The sequence below is a fragment of the Bos taurus genome, chromosome 22 (assembly GCF_002263795.3).
Source record: "Bos taurus isolate L1 Dominette 01449 registration number 42190680 breed Hereford chromosome 22, ARS-UCD2.0, whole genome shotgun sequence".
Classification (NCBI taxonomy): domain Eukaryota; kingdom Metazoa; phylum Chordata; class Mammalia; order Artiodactyla; family Bovidae; genus Bos; species Bos taurus.
In genome coordinates, this window is record NC_037349.1 from 52,046,278 (window position 1) to 52,068,257 (window position 21,980).

Below are 21,980 nucleotides of genomic sequence, written 5' to 3' on the forward strand. Positions count from 1 at the left end.
GACTGTATAGTCCGTGAGATCACAAAGAGTTGGACACAACTGAGTGACTTTCACTTTAGTGAGGATTTATCTATCCACTCTTGCAGCTTCTGCTTCTGTAATTCTTTCAGACAGAGTTGGGGAATGTGAATACAAAAGACTATTGAAAACATAAAACTATTGAATTGTAGGGTTTGGGTTCTGTACTTACGCCAGAAGAGAATTAGAGAGTATTGAGGAATTTTCTAGGAGACTTAGCTGTCAGCAGAAAAAAATTTGGAAAACTTAACAAGAAGGTGACATTTGAAGTATGTTTTAAAGAGCACGTAAAATTATAAGGCTTGAAATGAAGAATGGGGAATCAGATATTCCAGCCAGCAGTGGAGGGGGAGACACTTCAGCCAGTATGCAGAAGGCGTCCGGGTGCCCAGGGTGTTTGTGTCCTGACCCCTGTGTCTTAAAGGCTGTAAATGTGAGGTAAGCCAAGCAGAGCAGAATTGTCAGGCCTCTTCAAGATGGGGATACAGAATAATCAGTCAGTCACTGTTTAAATGAAGCAAGGATTTAAGGTCTTAATTATATTTTGTGCTTTATCATTGCATATAGATAAGGAGAGGAAGGGAATCATAGTAAAATTAATGATTGTTCTTACAGCGTCTCAAATAGTGTGCTTTATACTTTACATTTATGAATTTATCAGGTTCCTAAAACAGCCTCAAGTCAATGATAGTGCTATTCATTTTATAGATGATGTTACATAATTTGTCCAAGGATTTCAAAATCAATAAATGATGCCAGCTCCTGGCCATAGAGCAATTGAAGTTTTCAGTCTTTAGAAAATGATCACTGATTGCTCTGTTGTGGCTCTTCTAAGAGCCATTGCAAATGGCTGTGTTGAAGAGCTTTGTCAACTTTTAATTTTGGCAGCATTTCATTTTGCTTCTTGGTTGATACTGTACATTTTATGTATTTTTATTCATTTTATATATTGAAGTATAGTTGATTTACAATATTATGTTAATTTCTGCTGTACAGCAAAATGATAATTATATATACATTTTTTACATTATTTTCTAGTATGGTTTATTATAGCATACTGAATATGGTTCTCTGCTGTACAGTAGGACCTTCTTGTACTGTGCATTTTAAATACTTTTAGTACTTTCCCTGGTGGCCCAGGTGGTAGAGTCTGCCTGCAATGCAGGAGACCTGGGTTCGATCCTTGGATTGGGAAGATCCCCTCGAGAAGGGAAAGATTACCCACTCTAGTATTCTTGCCTGGAGAGTCCCCAAGGACAGAGGAGCCTGGCGAGCTGCATGCAGTCTACTGGGTCACAGAGAGTCAGACACGACTAAGCAACTAAGCATACAGATGACTAACCATGTGTTTGTTTGTTTAACCAGTAAGTAAGTCACACTGACACTCTTCTGGACACTGTCCCCAGCATTATAGCAGAAAGGGTGGGACTGTACTTAAGAAACATGAAGTCTCATGAGCATTCAGGAGTTGTGGATAGTGAGAGGTATTTTTCGGAATTTATTGACTTTTTTCCAGGTTTTTTCTGCAAGACTTCTCTGAACCTAGTCCACCTGTTGCCAAAAATAGTGGAACCTTTTGTTATTCTAAGATAACATCACTTGTAAAAGGACCTTTTGTTTTCTTTTTCTCACTCTCTATCCTTTTCTTTTGTACCCCTTTCAGGCAGAAAACAAAGGGGAAAATGAAACTGATGAAGGTGATAAAGCACAAGACGGAGAAAATGAAAAAAACAGTGAAAAGGAACAGGATAGTGAAGTTAGTGAGGATACCAAATCAGGTAATTTGAGGAAACTCTTTGGATTTTCTTATGTAAAACACTAAAAGCACTGGAGAAATGTGAGCAGTTAAATTGTGTAGAAATAGTCCTTCGTTTGCTACATGTTTCTTAACAGTAAATATGAATTTGAGTTTTATTTTGCACTGAGGCACCATCAACATGCTGGTGACTACATTGTTTTCAGCGACACAGAGACAAGCAAGTTGTTCAGCTGTGACTGAAGTCAGTACTTCAGTGCATTTTCTTTCCAGTTCGTTGCTGGCATGTCCCATCTTGCCTGACTCGAAAGGCTTCCAGAGGTGCCTGTTCTCGGCTTCTGATTTCCTCCAGACCCTAGGATTTCCCAGAGCATCTCATTGACTGATGAACAAACCTTTTGGTCTTAGGACTTAGCTCCCCTGAATTTTCCTTTATATGCAAGGGAAACTACATAGAGAGCTCAGAGAAGACAGAGTGTCCTATTTAGAAAATCCATCTCAAGTAGAAGCCAACTAACATGCATGGAGTGGATCAACAGAAACCTTAAGAAGGGAAAGGCACTGGGATCTCTTTGTAACATCAGTCCTAGTTCGTCATGTGGCAGAGGTGAGAAGTAAGATGGCTTATTCAGACTAGGCACACTGGTAGTAAAGCTTTCTGATTTTTTTCCCCCCAGAAGAAAAGGAGGCTGAAGAGAACAAGGAACTCACTGATTCTTGTAAAGAAAGAGAAAGTGATGTTGGGAAGAAGAAAGTAGAACATGAAATTTCTGAAGGAAACGTAGCCACAGCCGCAGCAGCTGCTCTTGCCTCAGCTGCAACGAAAGCCAAGGTTTGCCCCTGACAGCTCTTTTCCTAGTGCTCTCTTAAGCCATGAATGGCTGTATTGTTTTGACGTTACTGGGAATATTTAGTATAGAGAGCCTTGCACCTCATGGATGACTGTTTGTTTGAATGACATTTCTAGGTTAAGAATTCCATGGGCAGGAGGATGGTGGAAATAGACCTGGGCCTAAATGGTGGCTGCTTTCGAGTCATTCATTGTGTCATTCATTCAGTCTTCTGAAGACTGCAGTGATTGAAGGCAGAATTTAAAGTCTCTCAAATGTGCCTGCAGAACTTGTCTTGGACTGTAGTTCCAATAACTTCAACCAGATTGAAATATTTGTAATTTTTAAGACAAAAATCTGTTTCCTTGTATAAATACTTCACCCTGCTTTTACAGACTGGAAGGAACAAGAAGGAACCTAAAATAGCTCTTTTTCTTCTTGAATTTGCCAGCTTTTCTGGGGGTGGTTTTCTCTATTTATAACATGGTATTGGCTTCCCAGCATATTTAAGAAGAAAAGAGAATGTTATTTTCCCTGCTTTGTGTTAAGTTAGCACTTTAAAGCATTCCAGGCATGAATATGTGAAGTTTAAAAAGTCTATTCACCCCTTTTCTATTTTACCCTCAAAAGTAGTCTCCTTTCATTATAGGTCACCACATTTTAAGCAGTGGTTATTAGGACATGGCTAATTATTTTTATCTGGACCTGTTCTTGATCCATTGGTAAAGATGTTTTTCATGGTGTTTAATTACCCCAGACTATTTAGCTGTTGTAAACTGTTTCTGCAAGTGTTTGATCTGTGTGGCATGACTTTATAACATGCCACACAGATCCACTGATGACCCAGTTCAAACCATAAGAGCACTGTTCGGGTGCCTGCCCATTTGATACAGGTGCAGACGGTGTTGGGGAGGGTTGCTCAGGGGTCACAGAATTGTTCAGTCAGATACCCCAGCTGAATGTTAATTTCACAGTAGATTAAGGTCTTGCATATTCATACTTGCCAGTCTTTTCCAAAGATGTGTCCTGATCTTCATGGTTCTTAAGTCTAATTTTAGGTATTCTGTCTTGTCTGCCACCCCCGATGTCTAGGAATTTGTGAGAGGTACTCTTGTTTTAGTGAATACTGATGGGGACAGCAATTTGACGGTTGTTTCATATTTGTTTGGTTTTGTTCTTCCTTCATTGGAAGCATTTTTTGAGTCTATCTTCTGCGAGGTTGGATTCCTGGCTATCTCATTGTTTCTAAGCTGTCCAAGTTATTTCTGTTCATGCTGTCATCAATTGGGCATGTTTTCTCTAAAAAGGAGCCAAGTCAGGAGGGCTTCCCTCCTTTGTGCCTTTGAATTGAAAGACACAGCTGTCCACCCAGTCTTCACTCAGGTCACCTTTGCATTGAAGTATAACTTAGACACAAGTAGATACATGTGTCTACAACTAGTACATTTTTTCACAGGCTGAACCCACCTATAGGCTCATAAACAGCACCCATGTCAAGCTGTATATATAACCTTACCTGCTCAGCATTAGCCTTTTCATATCCCTTCCAGTGACTGCTTCCCTCCAGAAGTAGATGCTGCTTGCCGCCTAACAAGTTACTTCTTATGAAAGAAATCATATGCAGAAAAGCCTTTAAAAATACCAATATGATCATGGTACTCTCTTAAATTAACCTCTCTTGTCTCTTCAGACTCGAACCCCTGAGGGAATTTGGGGATCTTCCCTGAACGGGACCCTTCTCAGTTCTCAGGTGTCATTTCTCGCCCATCTGTCCTGAAGTCTCACTGGCTCTTCCCATTATTTCTCCTCTCTGTACTACTGTGTGTGCTTCATTGTAAGTTGCCAAAGAAGGAATTAAAGTGGTAGATGACCATAAAAAGTCTCAAAGGTCTTTTTGTGCTTTGGGCACAAACGTTTGTACCACTGACCACCTTGCCACTGCTGTTCGATTCCTTCATTACAGAGGAACTGCTCTTACGGGTCAATTACTGTGGCCCTTGGATAGTCCGTACAATGTTTAGAAGAGTGTCCAAAGAACATTTTCTGTCCAGGTCACTGAATTTCCACTCCCTCATCAATCATTCACTCTTTATTTCTAATAGACTTGGAACTTGGGTCTTCATTCTTGGAATACCTGTGTCTTCCACTGACTTGTGAAAGTGTTACAGATGTTCACACTACATGACTTGGTGCACGAATTGTTCCGTGCCACTTACAGCTGGATCTGATGCATTTCACAGCACACATAATCATTTTTGTGCTACATGGTAATTAAGGAGTAAGGAATTTACTTAAATTACTGTAATTAGTACAACTTATCTGGCCTATCCAAGTTTTCTGTTATTCTCGTTTTTGTTCTTCTGAGTCTATAAACAGCTTTGTTATTAAGAGTTTTCCTTGATACATTTTAATTGTTTGTCACACTCTGACATGGAGTGGTAATTAGAGGTTCTAGATCTAGCTCCGAAACATATAGAGTGGGCATGCTTTCTGGCTTTCCCCATCCTTGCCAGATGAGGAGCTTTTGGGTAGAGAGATCGGCTTTTTCATCCCACCTACTGACAAGCTGTGGACTAACTCACCTGAAGAGTGGTGTGTGGGTGTGAGAAAGCACTGTTGGCTTAGTGCCATCCATGCCTTCCATCTGGGTTTAGCTGGAAGAAACCATCCAGAACTACTGCTGGATAAACTTAGAAACTCCAGAAAATAGAGTATGTCCTCCTTTATCAGTAGCAGTAGGATTCAGTTCTCATAAGATAGCAGAAATCACTTTTTTTTTTTTTTTTAAGACCACATTGACATTTACTTTGGAGAAGGCAATGGCACCCCACTCCAGTACTCTTGCCCAGAGAATCCCATGTATGGAGGAGCCTGGTGGGCTGCAGTCCATGGGGTCGCTAAGAGTCAGACACGACTGAGCAACTTCACTTTCCCTTTTCACTTTCATGCATTGGAGAAGGCAGTGGCAACCCACTCCAGTGTTCTTGCCTGGAGAATCCCAGGGACGACGGAGCCTGGTGGGCTACCATCTCTGGGGTCGCACAGAGTCGGCCACGACTGAAGCGACTTAGCAGCAGCAGCAGCAGACATTTCCTTCAGGTTTCTTTTCTACTACTACGCCATACCCACCTGCTTTAAAAAGGAGATTTGTCTTCATGGTAAGTGGGTGTTAGTTTTAGGACATCAGGAAGATTTTTTTTTCTTATCCCTCAGAAATACTTCATAACTTGCTCCCTTATGCCTGAAATTCTCTCTCGAGATAGGAAAATTGTATCTTTTTCTCATTTTACATGAAGTTAACCAGAACACATTCTTGAATAGCGTGTGTAGGATTTTGAGTCCTTGATTTTGGAAATTTGTCTTTATTTTGCATCTAATTAAGTTGTACTTGAAATTCTAGACTGAACTTTATTGTCTATCAAAATTTGGAAAGGTATTTTTACCTTTGTTTTCAAAAACCTAGTTTTCCTTTTGAGAAGTCTAACATAATCTGAATTTTTGTTTGTAACCTTTTTTCTTTTTGGTCTGTCTGAAAATTTTTAGAATTTTCAGTCTTTTGATCTTAAATCTCCAAAGTTCATTGCTGTGGATCTTTTTTTAAATGTTTATTTTCTTACATGGTAATAATCCCTTTTTGTTTAATAACTTGTGATCTTCAGTTTTGAGAGGAAGTATTTTGCTGTATTTATTTGCTAATGAGTGGGGATATCCCTAAGTTCCCCGGCTTCCCTTGCAGCTCAGCTGGTAAAGAATCCGCCTGCAATGTAGGAAACCTGGGTTCTATCCCTGGGTTGGGAAGATCCCATGGAGAAGGGAAAGGCTACCCACTCCAGTATTCTGGCCTGGAGAATTCTATGGACCGTAGTCCATGGGTCGCAAAGAGTTGGACACAACTGAGCGACTTTCACTTTAATTTTCCCTAAGTTCCTGTATTACTCTCAAAAAGGTAAAACATTTTCCGCAGAAGCCAGCAGAGTTCTAGGATTCCCATTCTCATTTCAAAAAGCAAAACAAAACTAGAAACTGGTAACATTAGTCTCTTGTGAAGGGTGAGACACAAATGAGAAGGAAAGTCACTTTTTATTTTATACCTCCTTGCATATTGAATTTTATATCAGAAGTACAGAATTATAATACTGTCAGTGATAGCAGACTTAGAATCATGTAATCTTTATTTTAACTTTTGGTATGATTGATGCAGCTTAATGTAGTTTAAGGAGGCAAACATGACCATTAAAAGCTATAGATTCTTTCATAAAATCCTTCGCCTACACTTCTGAATCTTCTTGCAGATAAGTCTCCAAAAGTATAAAACTATTTTTCTTTATCAACTATAAAAGAATGAAAAATAAGGCTCTTATTTAATCGGTGTTCTCTTTAGGTCCCCAAAACTATATTAAACTCCTTGTGCATGTTTACTCCTTCTAGATTTTATAAGAAATACAGATCAGTAAGACAGCCACCCTGTGTTAATTCTCAAAACCTTGTGTAGAAGCAAGATAAGCACACAAATTCAGCTGATAAAATAGTGGAAAATAGTGTTGGGGGTGTGTAGTTGGGAGTGTGTAAGCTCTTGGATGGTGTGTGGAGAAGGTGGGATTGACCCTTTGCACATAGTCAGGACATTGGCTAAGTATGGCATCCTCGTCCTCTCTGGGTGATCCTCATCTTCTCTGAGTGATGTGGCATTTTCCTCTGGGTGCTGCTGAGTTGACAGAAAACGAGAATAGGACTCATCAGTCCTGTTGCAGGGAGTGAGTGATACATTCTTCCAGAATGTCTTCCTGTGTATCTTCAAACTAGGGGTGAAGTATTGTTCACCTTCTTTCCTCCCTGTTCCCAGTAGACCCTCACTAGGGGCTGTGCATCTGTATGTTGGGCGCTGAGGGAGACCACTGCTTGCCTGCCCCTGGACAGTTCCTGAGCAGGGAAGGGCAGAGTTACAGAGTGAGGGTTGGAGGCAGGCTCAGTGGCAGATGGGGAAGTGCCCTGTGGGCCATTGTGTCCTTCTGTTTGCCCATCAAGGCCCTGATTCATTCTCCCTTCCCTGGTGGGCTCTTTGAAGAGAGTAGATTTTCATGGTAGAAGTTGCCTTTTAATCCTTAAAAAGGGTTGATTTATATCTGTTAAGTACTAGAAATTGAGGCATGGATAGTTGTTAAATTGAAATAAATGCTAGAAACTCACAAAGAGGGCATCTAGGGCACCATTCTTAATTACATAATTCCCACTTTCAGTAGCAATTTCAGCATTGTCTTACTGTTTTCTAAGCAAATATTTACCTGAATACTTCAAATGATTTCTTGCCCTTAGCACCTGGCTGCCGTGGAAGAGAGGAAGATCAAGTCTCTGGTAGCTCTTCTGGTTGAGACACAAATGAAGAAACTGGAGATTAAACTTCGACATTTTGAAGAACTAGAAACTATCATGGACAGAGAGAAAGAAGCTGTAAGTATTGGGAATTTTATAGTGGTTTTTTGACAGTTAACTTGGATCACTTTTTATAAAACACAAACTAAAGAAAATACGGTAACCTAATTTGTTGGTCTCCATCTCTATCATTTAACTTTTTCTGTATTTGCTTTGCCTTTCAAAAGGATTATCAGTCAGTGATGGTAAATGAAAGGAAGTCTAAAAATAATTATCTAAGCCTCAGCTTCTTACACTTCTTAGCTTTGCAGATACTTGAAGGTATCAGATTCTCCCTTCTTCAGTAGTCGGATGTTATACTTACTGTATTACCTGTGTGTTATGTTCCCCCTCTTTTATGGAGAACCAGGTCTCGAGTAGTAGTTATAAGCAGCATTTTGCAGGGGTGTACATTTTTTATATGCCCCAAACAGGTCTAAAAAAATTACAGCAAAGGCCAAGAATAAGAAGAGAAGCCACAAGAAGCAAGAAACATAGAAGCAGGGGAACATTTGATGCTCCGAAGGAACTTTTTTTTTTTGTTTGAGAAACAGAGATCAAGTTCTCTGGAGAAGTTTTTTTTGGATGAGTTGACCAGGAAAGGAATTGATGACTTTTCTAAATAATGGCTAAGTTTGAGGATTTAGTAGTTAGGAATTTTTCGGATTGTTTTGATTTCTTTGTCAGCATGCCATATGCTGGTCTCTGTAAATGAGACAACCTTAAATCATTCCAGAATAGTTTTAATCTTAAGGATCCATTTGCATCTGTTTAACTCTTTCTTTATTGTCAGTCCAGGCAAGTCCTCTGGCAGATTCATGTTGACTAGCTCAGTAACTATCACAGTAGCCCATTTTCATTTTGTCCTAGGACTTGTTCTGCCTCTTATATTCTGGCCCCGTGAGGAACAGGCTGCTTCGGTAACTACCCTATCCACACCCTGTACTCTCATATCCCCGGTCCCATAGCTGTGTGAGTATCTCTCACGTCCCCTGCCCTCTCCTGTCCCAGGAGCTGTGGCCACCCTGTCCCATCTGCGGCTCTGAGCACCAGCCATGCCGCCGCACGCCAGATGCAGGCTTCCTTCATGGCTGTGTTCTCTTCCACCTGTGTGCACCTGCTTTTCCACCAGCAAGGTGTTTTTCCTGCTCTTTGCCAACCTCCTGCACCTGTGGGTGATGTGTCCTCCGTCTCTGCTGCTGTGGCAGCCTAACAGAGCACTTCCTGTATCGTAAATGCTAGTTCATGCACGCGACTCTCTTACCAGAGTATATACTCTTTAGAGTGTCTTTGTTCACACACCACTGGCACATCATGGGTGCTTGTGTAAGTGTCTGTTGAATAAATGCATGTGTCAGAAGCTGGAAAAGTAGAAAAGAAAGTTTAACTTTGGGGACTTGACGTTAATTTAACAGGGAAGACAGAGACCAGGTGACAGTATTGTGTGTTCAGTTCCTATGGGAACATAACCTGGAAGATGTGGAGAGGATGTTAGAGAAAATATCCAAGAGGTGAGCTGGAACGTTGAAGAATGAGTGGTTGTGTTTATCTTACCCTAAGAAGCTGCCCTTTTGTCATTTGATAGCCTCTTGTAGGGTATTTGGAACAACAGGGAGCTATTTCTATAGAATGGATTATCGACACATACAGAATTCACATGATGATTGTGTAGTTCCCCCTGGCACCTGGATGCCATGCTGCCATTCATGAAGCAGAACTAATATGTTAGCCTGGAAGATTAGCATGACCCTGTGTGGGTACTTAATACAATTATGTCTAGATTGTCATGGGGCTCTTTTCTCAGCTTTAAAAATAAAACACTTTATCTTCAGAGGGTGAGCCTGTGGATGCATCACTCTTAAACCCCCCTAGTGGAAGACTGTGTCCCCTGGAATGGCAGAGCCCTCAGTCCCTCCTTGGTTCTCTCCACGGATTCTCAGACATCTGGGGGTAGTGTGTGATGGTTCTTAGCCCTTCCAAATTTTCCTTGTGCTCTGGAGTTTTAATAGTTATTTATCTCAAATTAACTGCTCTGTGTTTTTCTTATTTGAATCTTTTTTTTAATGTTAAATTCTAATAGAGCTCATAAAACATTTTACAAAATAGTCTGAATAAAAAAGCACAACCAAAAACATGGATAAACATTCTGCTGAATCTTTTTCACCACACAAGATTGCTCTTCTCAAATCCTTTGGTGATCAACCTGTCTTTTGTAAATCAACATTTGGGGCAGGACAGTTTATTGTGTAAGACAGTCCCTAGCCCTAGGCACTGAATATCAGTAACATATCTGTATTAGTTACTGCTGTGTAAAAAAATTACCCCAAAGCAGTGACTGAAAACAGTACCTCACACACTTCTTAGGGGTTACGAATCTGAGAGCAGCTTTTCTGAGTGCCTCAGGCTCAGCGTCTCTGATTATGTTGCCATCTTCGTAAGGCTCAGCTGGGGCTGGTGGACACAACCTCCAAGCTTGTTCACGAGGCTGTGGGCAGGAGACTTTGGTCCCTTACTGCATGGGCTTCTCCATAGTGTTCCTCATGAAGTGGCCTCCCTTCTTAGAGCAAGTGACTGAAAAGAGCTATAAAAGAGCAGCCAAACTGGAAGCCACAGTATCTTTTATAACCTCAATTTGTCAGTCACAGCCCTGTGCTTCTGCTGTATTCTGTCAGCCCCACAGCCCAGCCTTGATTCTGGGGCTGGGGGTGCCCGTAGGTTGGCAGGGCTCAGTGGGCAAGTCCTCAGTGTTAGGGAGCAGGGTCATAGGGGCCCGCTTGGAGGCTTGCTGTCACAACAGCCAGAAAGTCCTCCAAACTGTAAAATGGCTCCCATTCATTTCATGCACAGTAAGACATATTCTGGAGAAGGCAATGGCACGCCACTCCAGTACTGTTGCCCGGAAAATCCCATGGATGGAGGAGCCTGGTAGGTTGCAGTCCATGGGGTCGCTAAGAGTCAGACACGACTGAGAGACTTCCCTTTCACTTTCCACTTTGATGCATTGGAGAAGGAAATAGCAACCCACTCCGGTGTTCTTGCCTGGAGAATCCCATGGGTGGAGAAGCCTGGTTGGCTGCAGTCCATGGGGTTGCAGAGAGTTGGACACGACTGAAGCGACTTAGCAGCAGCAAGACATATTCTATTTTTCTCCTGTTATCCTGTGGGCGAGCAAAGCCTTGGCTATTTCCTGCTGATGATTTCCTGTCCTCCCAGGCCTGTTGTGAAGATGAAATGAGAGAACTATGGCATGTGCTTAGCACACTGCCTAGAACACAAAGTAAGTGTTCAATAAATATTTATATGCCCTCTTTATGCAAATCAATTATCAAGAATTATAGATTAAATTGTTAATATTTATAAGCCTTTGCTTACATTATGGACATTTAGAATCTAGCAAGGGTGCTGGGTGAGAGCGTGAGGCTATTTCTGGTTAACTCTTCTCATTGACAAAGTTTCTAGAGCTTGAACAGATCGCACAGTTCATAAATGACAGAGCTGGGTCTCAAACCTATGCTAGTTCAGCTCTGTGTTTTAATCTAGTACTTCATAATTGTAAAGAAATGAGCCATTCTTACCTCTTTTTCACCCGAAGACTGAGATATGCAAGGTTTTAACAAGCCCCTGTTATGACTCATGAAAGTTGAAACTGAGAAGAGCGGTCAGATGAGCTGGGAGCAGCACGTTGCAACCACTGCCCAGTGCTCTGGCTCCAGCTCTCAGTGCACTGTCAGTCCGATCCTGCTCATCTCTGCCTGGTGATCAGTAGCTTCAGGACATACTTTTTTGAAGTAAACATTTGGTTTTGTTTATACAGCAATAGGTTTCAAAAATCTTTTTTTAGACTTTCAGAATCAGGTATGAAATTTCTTCTAATACCTTAAAAATCAGATGTTCTTTTGAGTCTTATTTAGAAAGTAAGAGTAAGGCTATTAACAACTCAGTATCTTGTGTAGATACTATGAATGCAGCTATAATTAGAGCTCAGTAGTTTTGTTATAGCCTGTTCATAAAATACTGTTACAGGATGAAGGTAGTTTAGGGAATATACACAGTTTGGGAACTGACAAGATGAAAACTACTGACCCCAGTTACGGTGAGGATGCTGAGCTGGCCCTGGGTTAGAAACTCAGAGAGTCTGCCCAACTGTGCAGCCTTCCATGCCAGACGGATGGCACACGTCATTCAAGGGAACAGGTGGCAGACATGCGCTGTGTGGCAGGTTGGAGAGAACTGGAGGGCCTGGGCCCTACCTACAGTATTCTTACTTGAATTAAAGGGGAGGAAATACTTGGAGGCCCATGAGGATCTGTGTCTTGATTTCGTTTATAGCCTCTGGACTTGATGCTCTCATTTGGCTAGGTATAGAAATCATGTACCTTCTGAAAGAGAGACATTGTAGGAAACTCAGAGCTGTGAGAAACCTTCAGGAGGTGAGAGAGTAGATAAGAGATTGACACAAAGATACCACTTCAGGTAATGAGGCCAAGGGGATTCAGCGGAGGCTGTAACGTAAATATTCATGTTGGTTACACAAATTGTCAGATCGTAGTTGTTTCAGTCATGGCTTTCTCAGGCAAACATTCCTTGTTTATTTCTATGAGATTTAGAAATTCTGCCATTTGAGGAAGTCAGGTCATCCGTTTGGCATGGAAGGCTGCACAGTTTCTAACCCAGGGCCAGCTCAGCATCCTCACCTTAACTGGGGTCAGTAGTTTTCATCTTGTCAGTTCCCAGACAAACTCTGTATATTCCCTAACTACCTATTTTTATTTCACCTGAGCTCTGCACGCCTTGGCCAGAGAGCCTGCATCCCACCCTAGAAAGTACAGACTTTGGCTCTGGAGGCACCTGACACATTACCATAAAGTACCTATAAAAATCTTACAGGAAGACTGTGACTAGAGCAATATAGTACACCACAGCCACATATATTACCTTACAGGAAGGGAAGGAATACGGGGAGAGATGCTGCAATTAAAGGTACATTTTAAGTTTTAATGATGTCAGTAGTTAAGTTTGAAAGAATTGTGAGCTCGACTTTAAAGGTAGTTAAAATATGGTTAAATAGTTGCCAACTTGAAAGGTCATCCATGAGCTAAAAGATGGGACAATTTCAGGACTGCCTCCGATTGTCAAGGAGATCTTTCTGGTAGAGGAAGGAATGATCTGAGCTGGTTATTTTTTTTTTTTAATGGTCCAAATCCAAAACTGAAGAGGAAGGTGTGATTGCTAAGGAGGCCAAGAGTCTCCTTAGTCTACTTAGATCTACTGCCTAGATCTGGCAGTATTCATGGCACAGACAGTGGATTAAGTTCATTGGTTCATTTAGCAACTGTTTATTGAACACCTGCTTTGTTCTAGGCATGTTAGGTACTGCGGATACACTGGTGAATAAAACTGTTAGGCTTACTTAGTAGACCTTAAATATTAATGAAGGATGCTAGATGCTGTGTGCTGTATATTTGTATGCATGTGTATTACTGTGTATGTATACATACCATTATGTTTCACAATGGGTAGGTGAGACTGGGAGAGGCAAGGGAAGGGTTTGCGTATTAACAGATGTCATCTGAGTAGGCCTTAGCAAACTGACAATTGGGTGAATGTCTTTAAGGCCTAGAAACAGCCAGTATCAGAGACTCTTGAGGCTGGAGCGTGACTGACATGTTTGAAACTAAGGAGTAGGCGGGTGGGCGGGAGTTAGGAGGGAACAGCATGAAGTCAGGGACAATGGTGCTCTAATCACAGAAGTCCCTTATGACTAATTAAGGAAAAATTAGCAAAAAGTTAATTTTATACTGCCCCAGAAGAATAGTTGCCTGTGTGTTTGTATTGACAGTAGTTCGTCTCTGTGCGTGTATGTGTGCTAAGTCACTTCAGTTGTGTCTGACTCTGTGACACTAGAGTTGGACACAGGACTGCAGTCTGCCAGGCTCCTCTGTCCGTGGGGTTCTCCAAGCAAGAATACTGGAGTGGGTGGCCATGCCCTTCTCCAGGGTATCTTCCTGGCCCAGGGATCAAACCCAGATCTCCTGCGGCTAGTGCATCGCAGGCGGTTTCTTCATACCTCTGAGCCACTGGGGTAGCCCCCTTTTGTCTTTGTACTGCCTGTCATGTAATTCAATCTGTTGGTAGACAGGCACCATGACATTATGGATAGTTTTATCTGAGATTAAGAAAGCTATACTTAGAAGCGAGTTTACTTGAAAAGACATTGGGCTTCAGGCAGCAGGCACTTTACAAGGACTTTACAGGTGACCGGTCACAAAAATGATGTCAGCTCCGCTTTGGAATTTCCACCTCCAGAAGCAGGTGTGGAAGCAGAAAGATGCAGTTGTGTTGTTTTGTTTTTCCAGAGGTGTACAAAGGAATGATTATGCCCGCTTTTTTCTTAAGTCGATTTCTGTTCATTGATATCAAACCTTTCAAAGGAAGGTGTGTTTATTTACTTCAGTTCTGAGGCCAAGTAGTCAGAGTCTTCAAGGCTCTGCCACTACCCTTGGCAGAGTAGATGGATTTTTGAGGCCCCCACCTTCTTTTACTCTTTCCCACCCCTCCTCCCTGTTCTATGCAAATGAAGTTGGGAGAGAAGCTCTGTGTGAACTTCAGCTGCACTTGCAGCTGTGTGTGCGTTTGGGGTCTTGTAGAAAAGTGCTCTGTTGTGTTCCGGTTCTGCTTGGATTTGCTGCTTTATACATACACAGTGTAGGAATGAAGAGGGAGAGGAAGGCAGAGTTTGAATGCCGTGGGGGTCGGGGGTGTCTTTAGATCAGAGCCACAGGCAGCTTTGTATGATACTGGGTTCCCTAGACCCACATTGGAGCCGCGAAAGAAAGTGAACAGATTGATTAGCTCCCTGTTACGGGAGTAATCTACACTATTTGGCTTCGCTGTGGGGACTTGTCTGTAGTCTTTGATCATAGAAAAGGGAGAGAAGAAAGTCAGGTTATCTGAAGCATGTAACTTGGTCAGTTTTAGTGTTTTGTTTTGGGATTACACAAATATTACGAATACATTAAAAAGTGACTTCAGATTTATTCCTAGGAATAATCACTGTTAATAATTTAGTGTCTTCCGGAACATTTTCAATGAGTAGATAATGTTTGTATGTGACCATAAAGTTTTTATATATATATATATATATAATTGATATAAATATTATTATTGCAAATTGCTTTTTTTCTGCTCAGTGTATCTCAGACATAAATGTACATCAAAAATAATACATTAATGACTATCCTTATACAAACATACATGCAGTTTTCTAGCACAGATTTCCACATATAGAATCACTGGGTTATTGGTTTTGTGAATTTCAAATTTGCTCAGAACTATCGTACTCTGCTCAAAAATTCACAGTTCACATTCACATTTGATTGCCACAGAAGTGGCAGTTAGACTGAGTAACAGTGGTGGTGCTAGTGGTAAGGTAAAGAACCCACCTGCCAAGGCAGGTGAGACGTAAGAGATGAGAGTTCGGTCCCTGGGTTGGGAAAACCACCTGGAGGAGGGCACAGCAACCCACTCCAGTGTTCTTGCCTGGAGAATCCCATGAACAGAGGAGCCTGGTGGGCTACAGTTCATAGAGCCACACAGAGTCGGACACAACTGAAGCAACTTTAGCATGCAGGCAGCAATAGTCAGTTACCTGTAACAAAAGAAATTCCTTTTGTATGGTGGGGCCAGTATGTGTCCATAAGCTCTGCTGCATGCTCCCCAGAACAGGTCCCTCCTGGAGCCAGCTGGTAACCTGCCGTGGACATTGCTCTCACTTCACAGGACCTGTGCATTGCACATTTAATCTAAAGCTTAAATTGGGTTCTTTCCAGGTGTGTGTGTGTGTGTGTATATGTGCGTGTATATATTTAATCACATCCTTTTTAATTCTTCTAATTATCTTTTAATTACTTTGTATGTTTTGAAGTGATCATTGAAGCTCATGAGAAAATAGTATAATTGAGGTTAGTTCATTTTAGACAAAGGATTGGACTTCCCTGGTGGCATCATCTGCCTACTGTGTGGGAGACCTGGGTTCAGTCCCTGGGTCGGGAAGATCTCCTGGAGAGGGAAATGGCAACCCACTCCAGTATTCTTACCTGGAAAACCCCATGGATGGAGGAACCTGGCAGGCTACAGTCCATGGGGTTGCAAAGAGTCAGATGACTGAGCGACTTCACTAGACAAGGAAGGTGGGCAAATTTTTCTCTTCAAGATTAATACTTTGATACTAAGGTCAGCTCCTAAAGAAAGGCTAGTTTGGTTTAAAAACAAACAAACACTGAGATAGGTAAAATTTCCCTTCAGAGACACAAAATCTGCCTCTAGTAACAGTTCAGCTTTTTATAAAGCAGATCTTGACCTATATTCTTGAGTTCTTACGTAACTGCAGGACTTCAGCCAAGCTGTCCAGAGCAATAGTGGCTCAACAGGACTGTAGGTTGAGGTCCTTTTCTGGCAACCTTGTAAGTCTAACTTCAGGATAGTGCTAAATTTCTTGGAAAGAATGGTTAGAAGAAAGCAAAACGTAGGACTTAGGTCAGAGTCTTTAGATTTCTCTCTTTTTTTATTTACCTTTTACCTCCATTATCTCACTGATTAGTCATCTTGCAGAGCTGGACTTCCAGAGGATTCTCTGGCTGTTGAGAATTTTGTTCTCTTACAGCTCCCTTCCAATTCTGAAAAGAAGGGTATGTTACTGAGCCGGGCTCTAGCCTCTTCCGGTCGCTGTTAGGAAGAGCTCCCAGCAACCTGTTAGACCACGGTAGCAGTAGCACCCTGTCTCCTCTCCTGATCACCCTCAACCACTCACAGAATCCTTTCTTTCAGATCTCCATCTCCCAAGGGAGACTCTGCAAGCCAGCTGAACAACACACTCATGGTATAAGTGTTGCCATCTGTTCTCTCCCTTTCTTCTCCTCCTCACCTGGCCATGCTGGTTGTCTTCATGCTGTGTCCACGGCCTATCTTCCCACACCCAGTCCATCTGTGGACATTCCCTCCTGGCTAACTCCTGACAGCCAATGAAGCTTCTCACTAGGCTCCTCAGGGACTTCTCCCCAAGCTGCTCTCTGCTAAGAGCCCAGATTCGCAAGCAAATACTCACGCATATTCTACCTAGATTTTGCTAATGATAGTATGTAGTATTTATCTATAAATCTGACTGCTCCTGAAAGCCAAAACGTTAAATTTCCTTAACTTGGAATAGTGCTCTCCAACAGCAATATAGTGAGCCATATATGTAATTTAAAATTTTCTAGTAGCCACATTAAAAAAAAACAAAATCATAAAGATGTTTTAATGCAATATATGTGTGTTTTTCTTAACATGTAATCAGTATGAAAAATTGATTTTTTTCAGATTTCAAAACTCAGTGCGGATGTTACATTGATAGTACATCTCCTTTCAGATTAGCCATATCTCAAGTGCCCAAGAGCCATTGTGGCTGCTATAGAAATGCCTCCCAGTGAATAAGATCTTGCTCTCGAAAATGGTGGGGTAGAACATTATAGAGTAGAAATAGATCAAACCCTCCTTATGATCTTTATAATGCTTACTTTAGAAACCTGAATTTTTATTTTTGTTCATGTTAAAGATGATTTTTCTCTGTCAGCTCTGGATTTAATTTTGATGGCTTTTAAGGTGACCACCCATTCTGTGCTACTGTTTGGCATATGGTTTCTGAATTTTCTACCACATATAATAACTTCTCATGTATTTATAATAACGTATTTATTATTTATTTATAATAACTTCTCTTATTTCTCTATTTTAATTTGGGTCCCAGAAAGATTATCTTGAATACTGAAGCACTTATATTCTTCAGACCACAAGTCATGTAAATTTTTATTTAGACTTTGAAAATATGCTGTGAATGTGTCACCCAGTATAATTTTGGCTACTTGGAAGCTAAGTAGCTAAGATTTACAGTGGCAGTGCCAAAGTTCCATCTAGAAGATGTGTATCTTTGCAGCTAAGGCCACGTCCACTCGTGCAGAGGATTTAACTGTGATGTCACATTCTAAAATAGTAGCCAAAAAGGATCACTTTCAGAAGAGAGCACCTAAAATGGTTGGACTTGAAATACTAGTATCTTAAGGAACTATCTTAAGGAACAAGAGGACAAGAGGTGTTTCTGTCACCTGAGAAAGAGTAAGGTGGTTGTGGAAGCTATTTTTTAAATATCTGAAGGCCTGCCAACAGAGGGATTACCTGTGCTGAGTACAGTTGCCCCACATGGGGTGAAGGTTCTAAGGAAAGGCAAATCTTATGCTTAACATAGAGAAAAACTTGACTTCATGCTACTCAAGAAGCAGTGCCTTTTCTCTGACTGTGGTGGTTGCAGGAGAGGAGGTGACTATGTAACGGTGATGAAGTTTGGGGAACTTAGGCACCATGTGGGTGTCCTGTGTTGGCATCCAATCCTGAAAGCCTCTCCTGGTGTCATTTCTCTTCCCCTTTCTTTTCTTAACAGTTAGAACAACAGAGGCAGCAGTTGCTTACGGAGCGCCAGAACTTCCACATGGAGCAGCTGAAATATGCTGAGTTGCGAGCCCGACAGCAAATGGAACAGCAGCAGCATGGGCCGAACCCTCAACAGGCACACCAGCACTCAGGAGGACCCGGCCTGGCGCAGCTGGGAGCAGCAGGACATCCTGGCATGATGCCTCATCAGCAGCCCCCTCCCTACCCTCTGATGCACCACCAGATGCCACCGCCTCATCCACCCCAGCCAGGTGAGAGGAAGCTCTGCTCACAGATGCAGCTGGGCTCATCCCTGTGCTCGGAGCATCAGAGGGTCAGACCTCACCGTTGGGGATTTCTGACTGAGACTGTGCAGCATGTCCGTCATCATCCAGGATGTGGTAGACAAGTGAATCTGGCTTTGTAGCCATCAGCACATGAAGCCTGCTGGGTTCTCTTTCCAGGGTCCTCTTGGCATGATGCCTTTTTCTTGGATAGGTCAGCAGTATATCCCAAAAGTTCCTTAAAAATTCATCCTTGGATTGTCTACACTATTTTTTTAATTGACATTTCAAAGATAGACATGAAAAGAAAAGTACAGTGATCTCTTAATGATGCATTTTCAGTGGTCATCACCTTTCTGCCATTCTTAGCTTTTTGTTGTAGAAATCTTCTGTAGGTAAAAGTAGAATAGCATAATAAGCCCCCAAATGCCTATTGCACAGCTTCACTTCATGTGTTGAAGAAATCCGGGTCTTGAGCCTGTGGCTGTGCCTGATTGTGCACTCAAGGTGCATGGTGTCATTTCACATGGCTTCTCCCCTCTTTCCTCCTCCCACACATCTCCCATAAGTAAACCACAGGATGGCGCTGGATACTTTCGCAGGTTTAGGGTCACTTTGGGAGTGCAGACATTTTTCCTGTGGTGTCCGTTCTCTCTTGGTGACCTTCAGGTTTGCCAGTGGTTTTGGTGTTCCTAAGTTCCCCATTAATTGACTCACTTAAGATTTCACCTGCCAATGAGAATCGCTTCCTAGATCAGTTATTTCATCAGCTGTTGCAAAATATAAGATTCCTGAATTTATTGTCCTTTCTGCCTTTATTTATATTCTACATTTGTTAGCAGTGATTCTTTTGTTACAAAAGCTTTTCTTCACCAGTCATTTTGTTACGCTGAAAATCAATCCTTGCAAGAAAGCCTGGATAAATGCTTCATTCTTTCCCTTTATTTATCAGTCACCTGAATAATGAGTCCTCCCTCCTCCCCCAAGCCAGTCCTCCACTCCCCCGCAAAGAGTCTCCAAAGGTGACCGATAAGGATTTTTCTGTTGTGTGTGTATGCTTTTAGTATTGTGAATTTGTATGTCCTGTATTTTTATGTGTTTCAATGTTATGGACCTTACTCATTTTCATTCTGAAATTGTCCCATCTTTTAGTTCATGGGTGCCCTTCAAGTTGGCAGCTTTTTACCACATTTTAACTACCTTGAAAGTCGAGCTCACAATTCTTTCAAACTTAACTACTGACATCATTAAAACTTAAAATGTACCTTTAATTGCAGCATCTTTCCCTGTATTCCTTCCCCTCCTGTAAGGTAATATATGTGGCTGTGGTGTACTATATTGCTCTAGTCACAGTCTTCCTGTACGATTTTTATAGGTACTTTATGGTAATGTGTCAGGTGCCTCCAGAGCCAAAGTCTGTACTTTCTAGGGTGGGATGCAGGCTCTCTGGCCAAGGCGTGCAGAGCTCAGGTGAAATAAAAATAGGAAGACCCTTGGAAGCCTGAGAGGATTCTCACTGTTACTAATGTCAGTTGACCTGACTTCCTCAAATGGCAGAATTTCTAAATCTCATAGAAATAAACAAGGTATGTTGGCCTGAGGGAGCCATGACTGAAACAACTCTGATCTGACAATTTATGTTACCAATATGAATTTTTACTTTACAGCCCCAAACATGTTTAGGCATTAGTTTTTATTGGCTTGACCCCAAAATGGGGCTTTCTCTCTCGCTCTCTCTCTCTCGCTTTCACACACGCACACAGATGGCAGTTGTGAGTTTACTACCACCATTAGACTTGCTGCTTGATCTATATGACATTTGTGAAGATAGTTTCAGAAGTCTGCCAGGCTCATGACACAGGGTTACTTTACTTCTCAGCCCTTGTCTGTCTGCTTGAGTGGGTCTTAAAATCTAATTTTCTAACACGTTACAAGCTATGAATGCTTAACAGAATGATGATCCCAAAGTGATTTTTTTTCAAAAACAGTTATTTTAAAGTTTAATTCTTTAAACTCTTGGGATAAATGTTTAAGAGGAGGTTTGCTGTGGCATTTGTTCTTAATGGTGTTGAAGCCTCACCATCCGCAGTAACTATTCACAGAATTTCTCAGGAAGTTCTCTACCATCTGCATTTAGAAAAAGTATCCTTCTGCCTTTTTTTCTAAGTTACATCCTGGTGAGAACAGGTGTTTGTATGCCAGGCCCTTAACCCACAGTATTTTTACTTCTCACTGTCCTCCCTTTAGAAGTGAAGAACTAATGCATGTCAAGGCTATGTTACCTTGCCACATGGTGGAGCCAGGCTTCCTGCTGGACTCCCTCTTATGGCAAAGTGATATCACGATGCCCCTTCCTGTGATGGAGGACCAAGTGGATTGGTAGCAGACTCAGATACAGCTATATTCTTTCAGGGAGACAGTGGCGGAAAACTAGAGTTCTTAAAATAGCCTGTAGAATACAGATAGGTTATGTTTCTCTTTTTACTTAGAGAAATAGGCTTTTCTTAAGTGAATTTTGAAGAAAAGGATCATTATGTGTATAATGAGAGTGTTTTTGTGCCAAGCTATTCTGTTTTTGCCATGCGGTATGTGAGAGCTTAGTTCCCCAACCAGGGATCACACCCACACCCCCTGCAGTGGAAGTGCAAAGTCTTAATCACTGAACTGCCAAGAAAGTCCCTGTTTTCTTGAAAATTTTTCTATTGAAATGTAACATACATATGAAAAAATACACTAGCCCTAGTAAATACTTGATGATTTTTAACAAAGAGAACGTACCTTTGTAACCAACACTCTGAAGACCCCTCATGGCTTTTCGCAAGCTCCTCCCTCCCCTGGGGTAGCAACTGTCCCAAAGTCCAACACCATAGACCAGTTGGGCTGGTTTTGAATGATATCTGGAAGGGATCTTGTGCTGATTTTTGTCGGTTTGGCTTCTTTCACTCGACACTGCGTATGTGAAATGCATCTGCATTGTCGTGACTGGTCATCGATTTGCTCTTTGTTCTTACTGCATGTATTCCACTGTGTGGCCCTGCCATGATTTATTATATACCATGATCCATTGTCCTGTTGATGGATGTTCGATTCTTTTCCATTTTAGTAATTAGAAATAGTGCTGCTGTGAACATGCGTGTGCACACGTCTTTTCGAGGCATTGGTATACATTTCTGTTGTGTGTGCCCTTAAGTAGTGAAATTTGCCACATGCCTAGAATGAGTC

General features: G+C 41.7%; 1 protein-coding gene across 3 annotated transcripts in view; it reads left to right on the forward strand.

Annotated features, from left to right (window-relative positions):
• Positions 1 to 21,980, forward strand: part of SMARCC1 (SWI/SNF related, matrix associated, actin dependent regulator of chromatin subfamily c member 1) — a 125,020-nt gene that overhangs the window by 88,275 nt on the left and 14,765 nt on the right. For 2 of the 3 annotated variants that reach the window (XM_024983285.2, XM_059880121.1), the window contains exons 23-26: positions 1,682 to 1,796; positions 2,452 to 2,606; positions 7,918 to 8,052; positions 18,485 to 18,746. In XM_024983285.2, coding sequence (XP_024839053.1) covers positions 1,682 to 1,796; positions 2,452 to 2,606; positions 7,918 to 8,052; positions 18,485 to 18,746 — 667 coding nt within the window. The remainder of the gene's footprint in view (positions 1 to 1,681; positions 1,797 to 2,451; positions 2,607 to 7,917; positions 8,053 to 18,484; positions 18,747 to 21,980) is intronic. The other variant, XM_059880120.1, reaches the window with a different exon arrangement.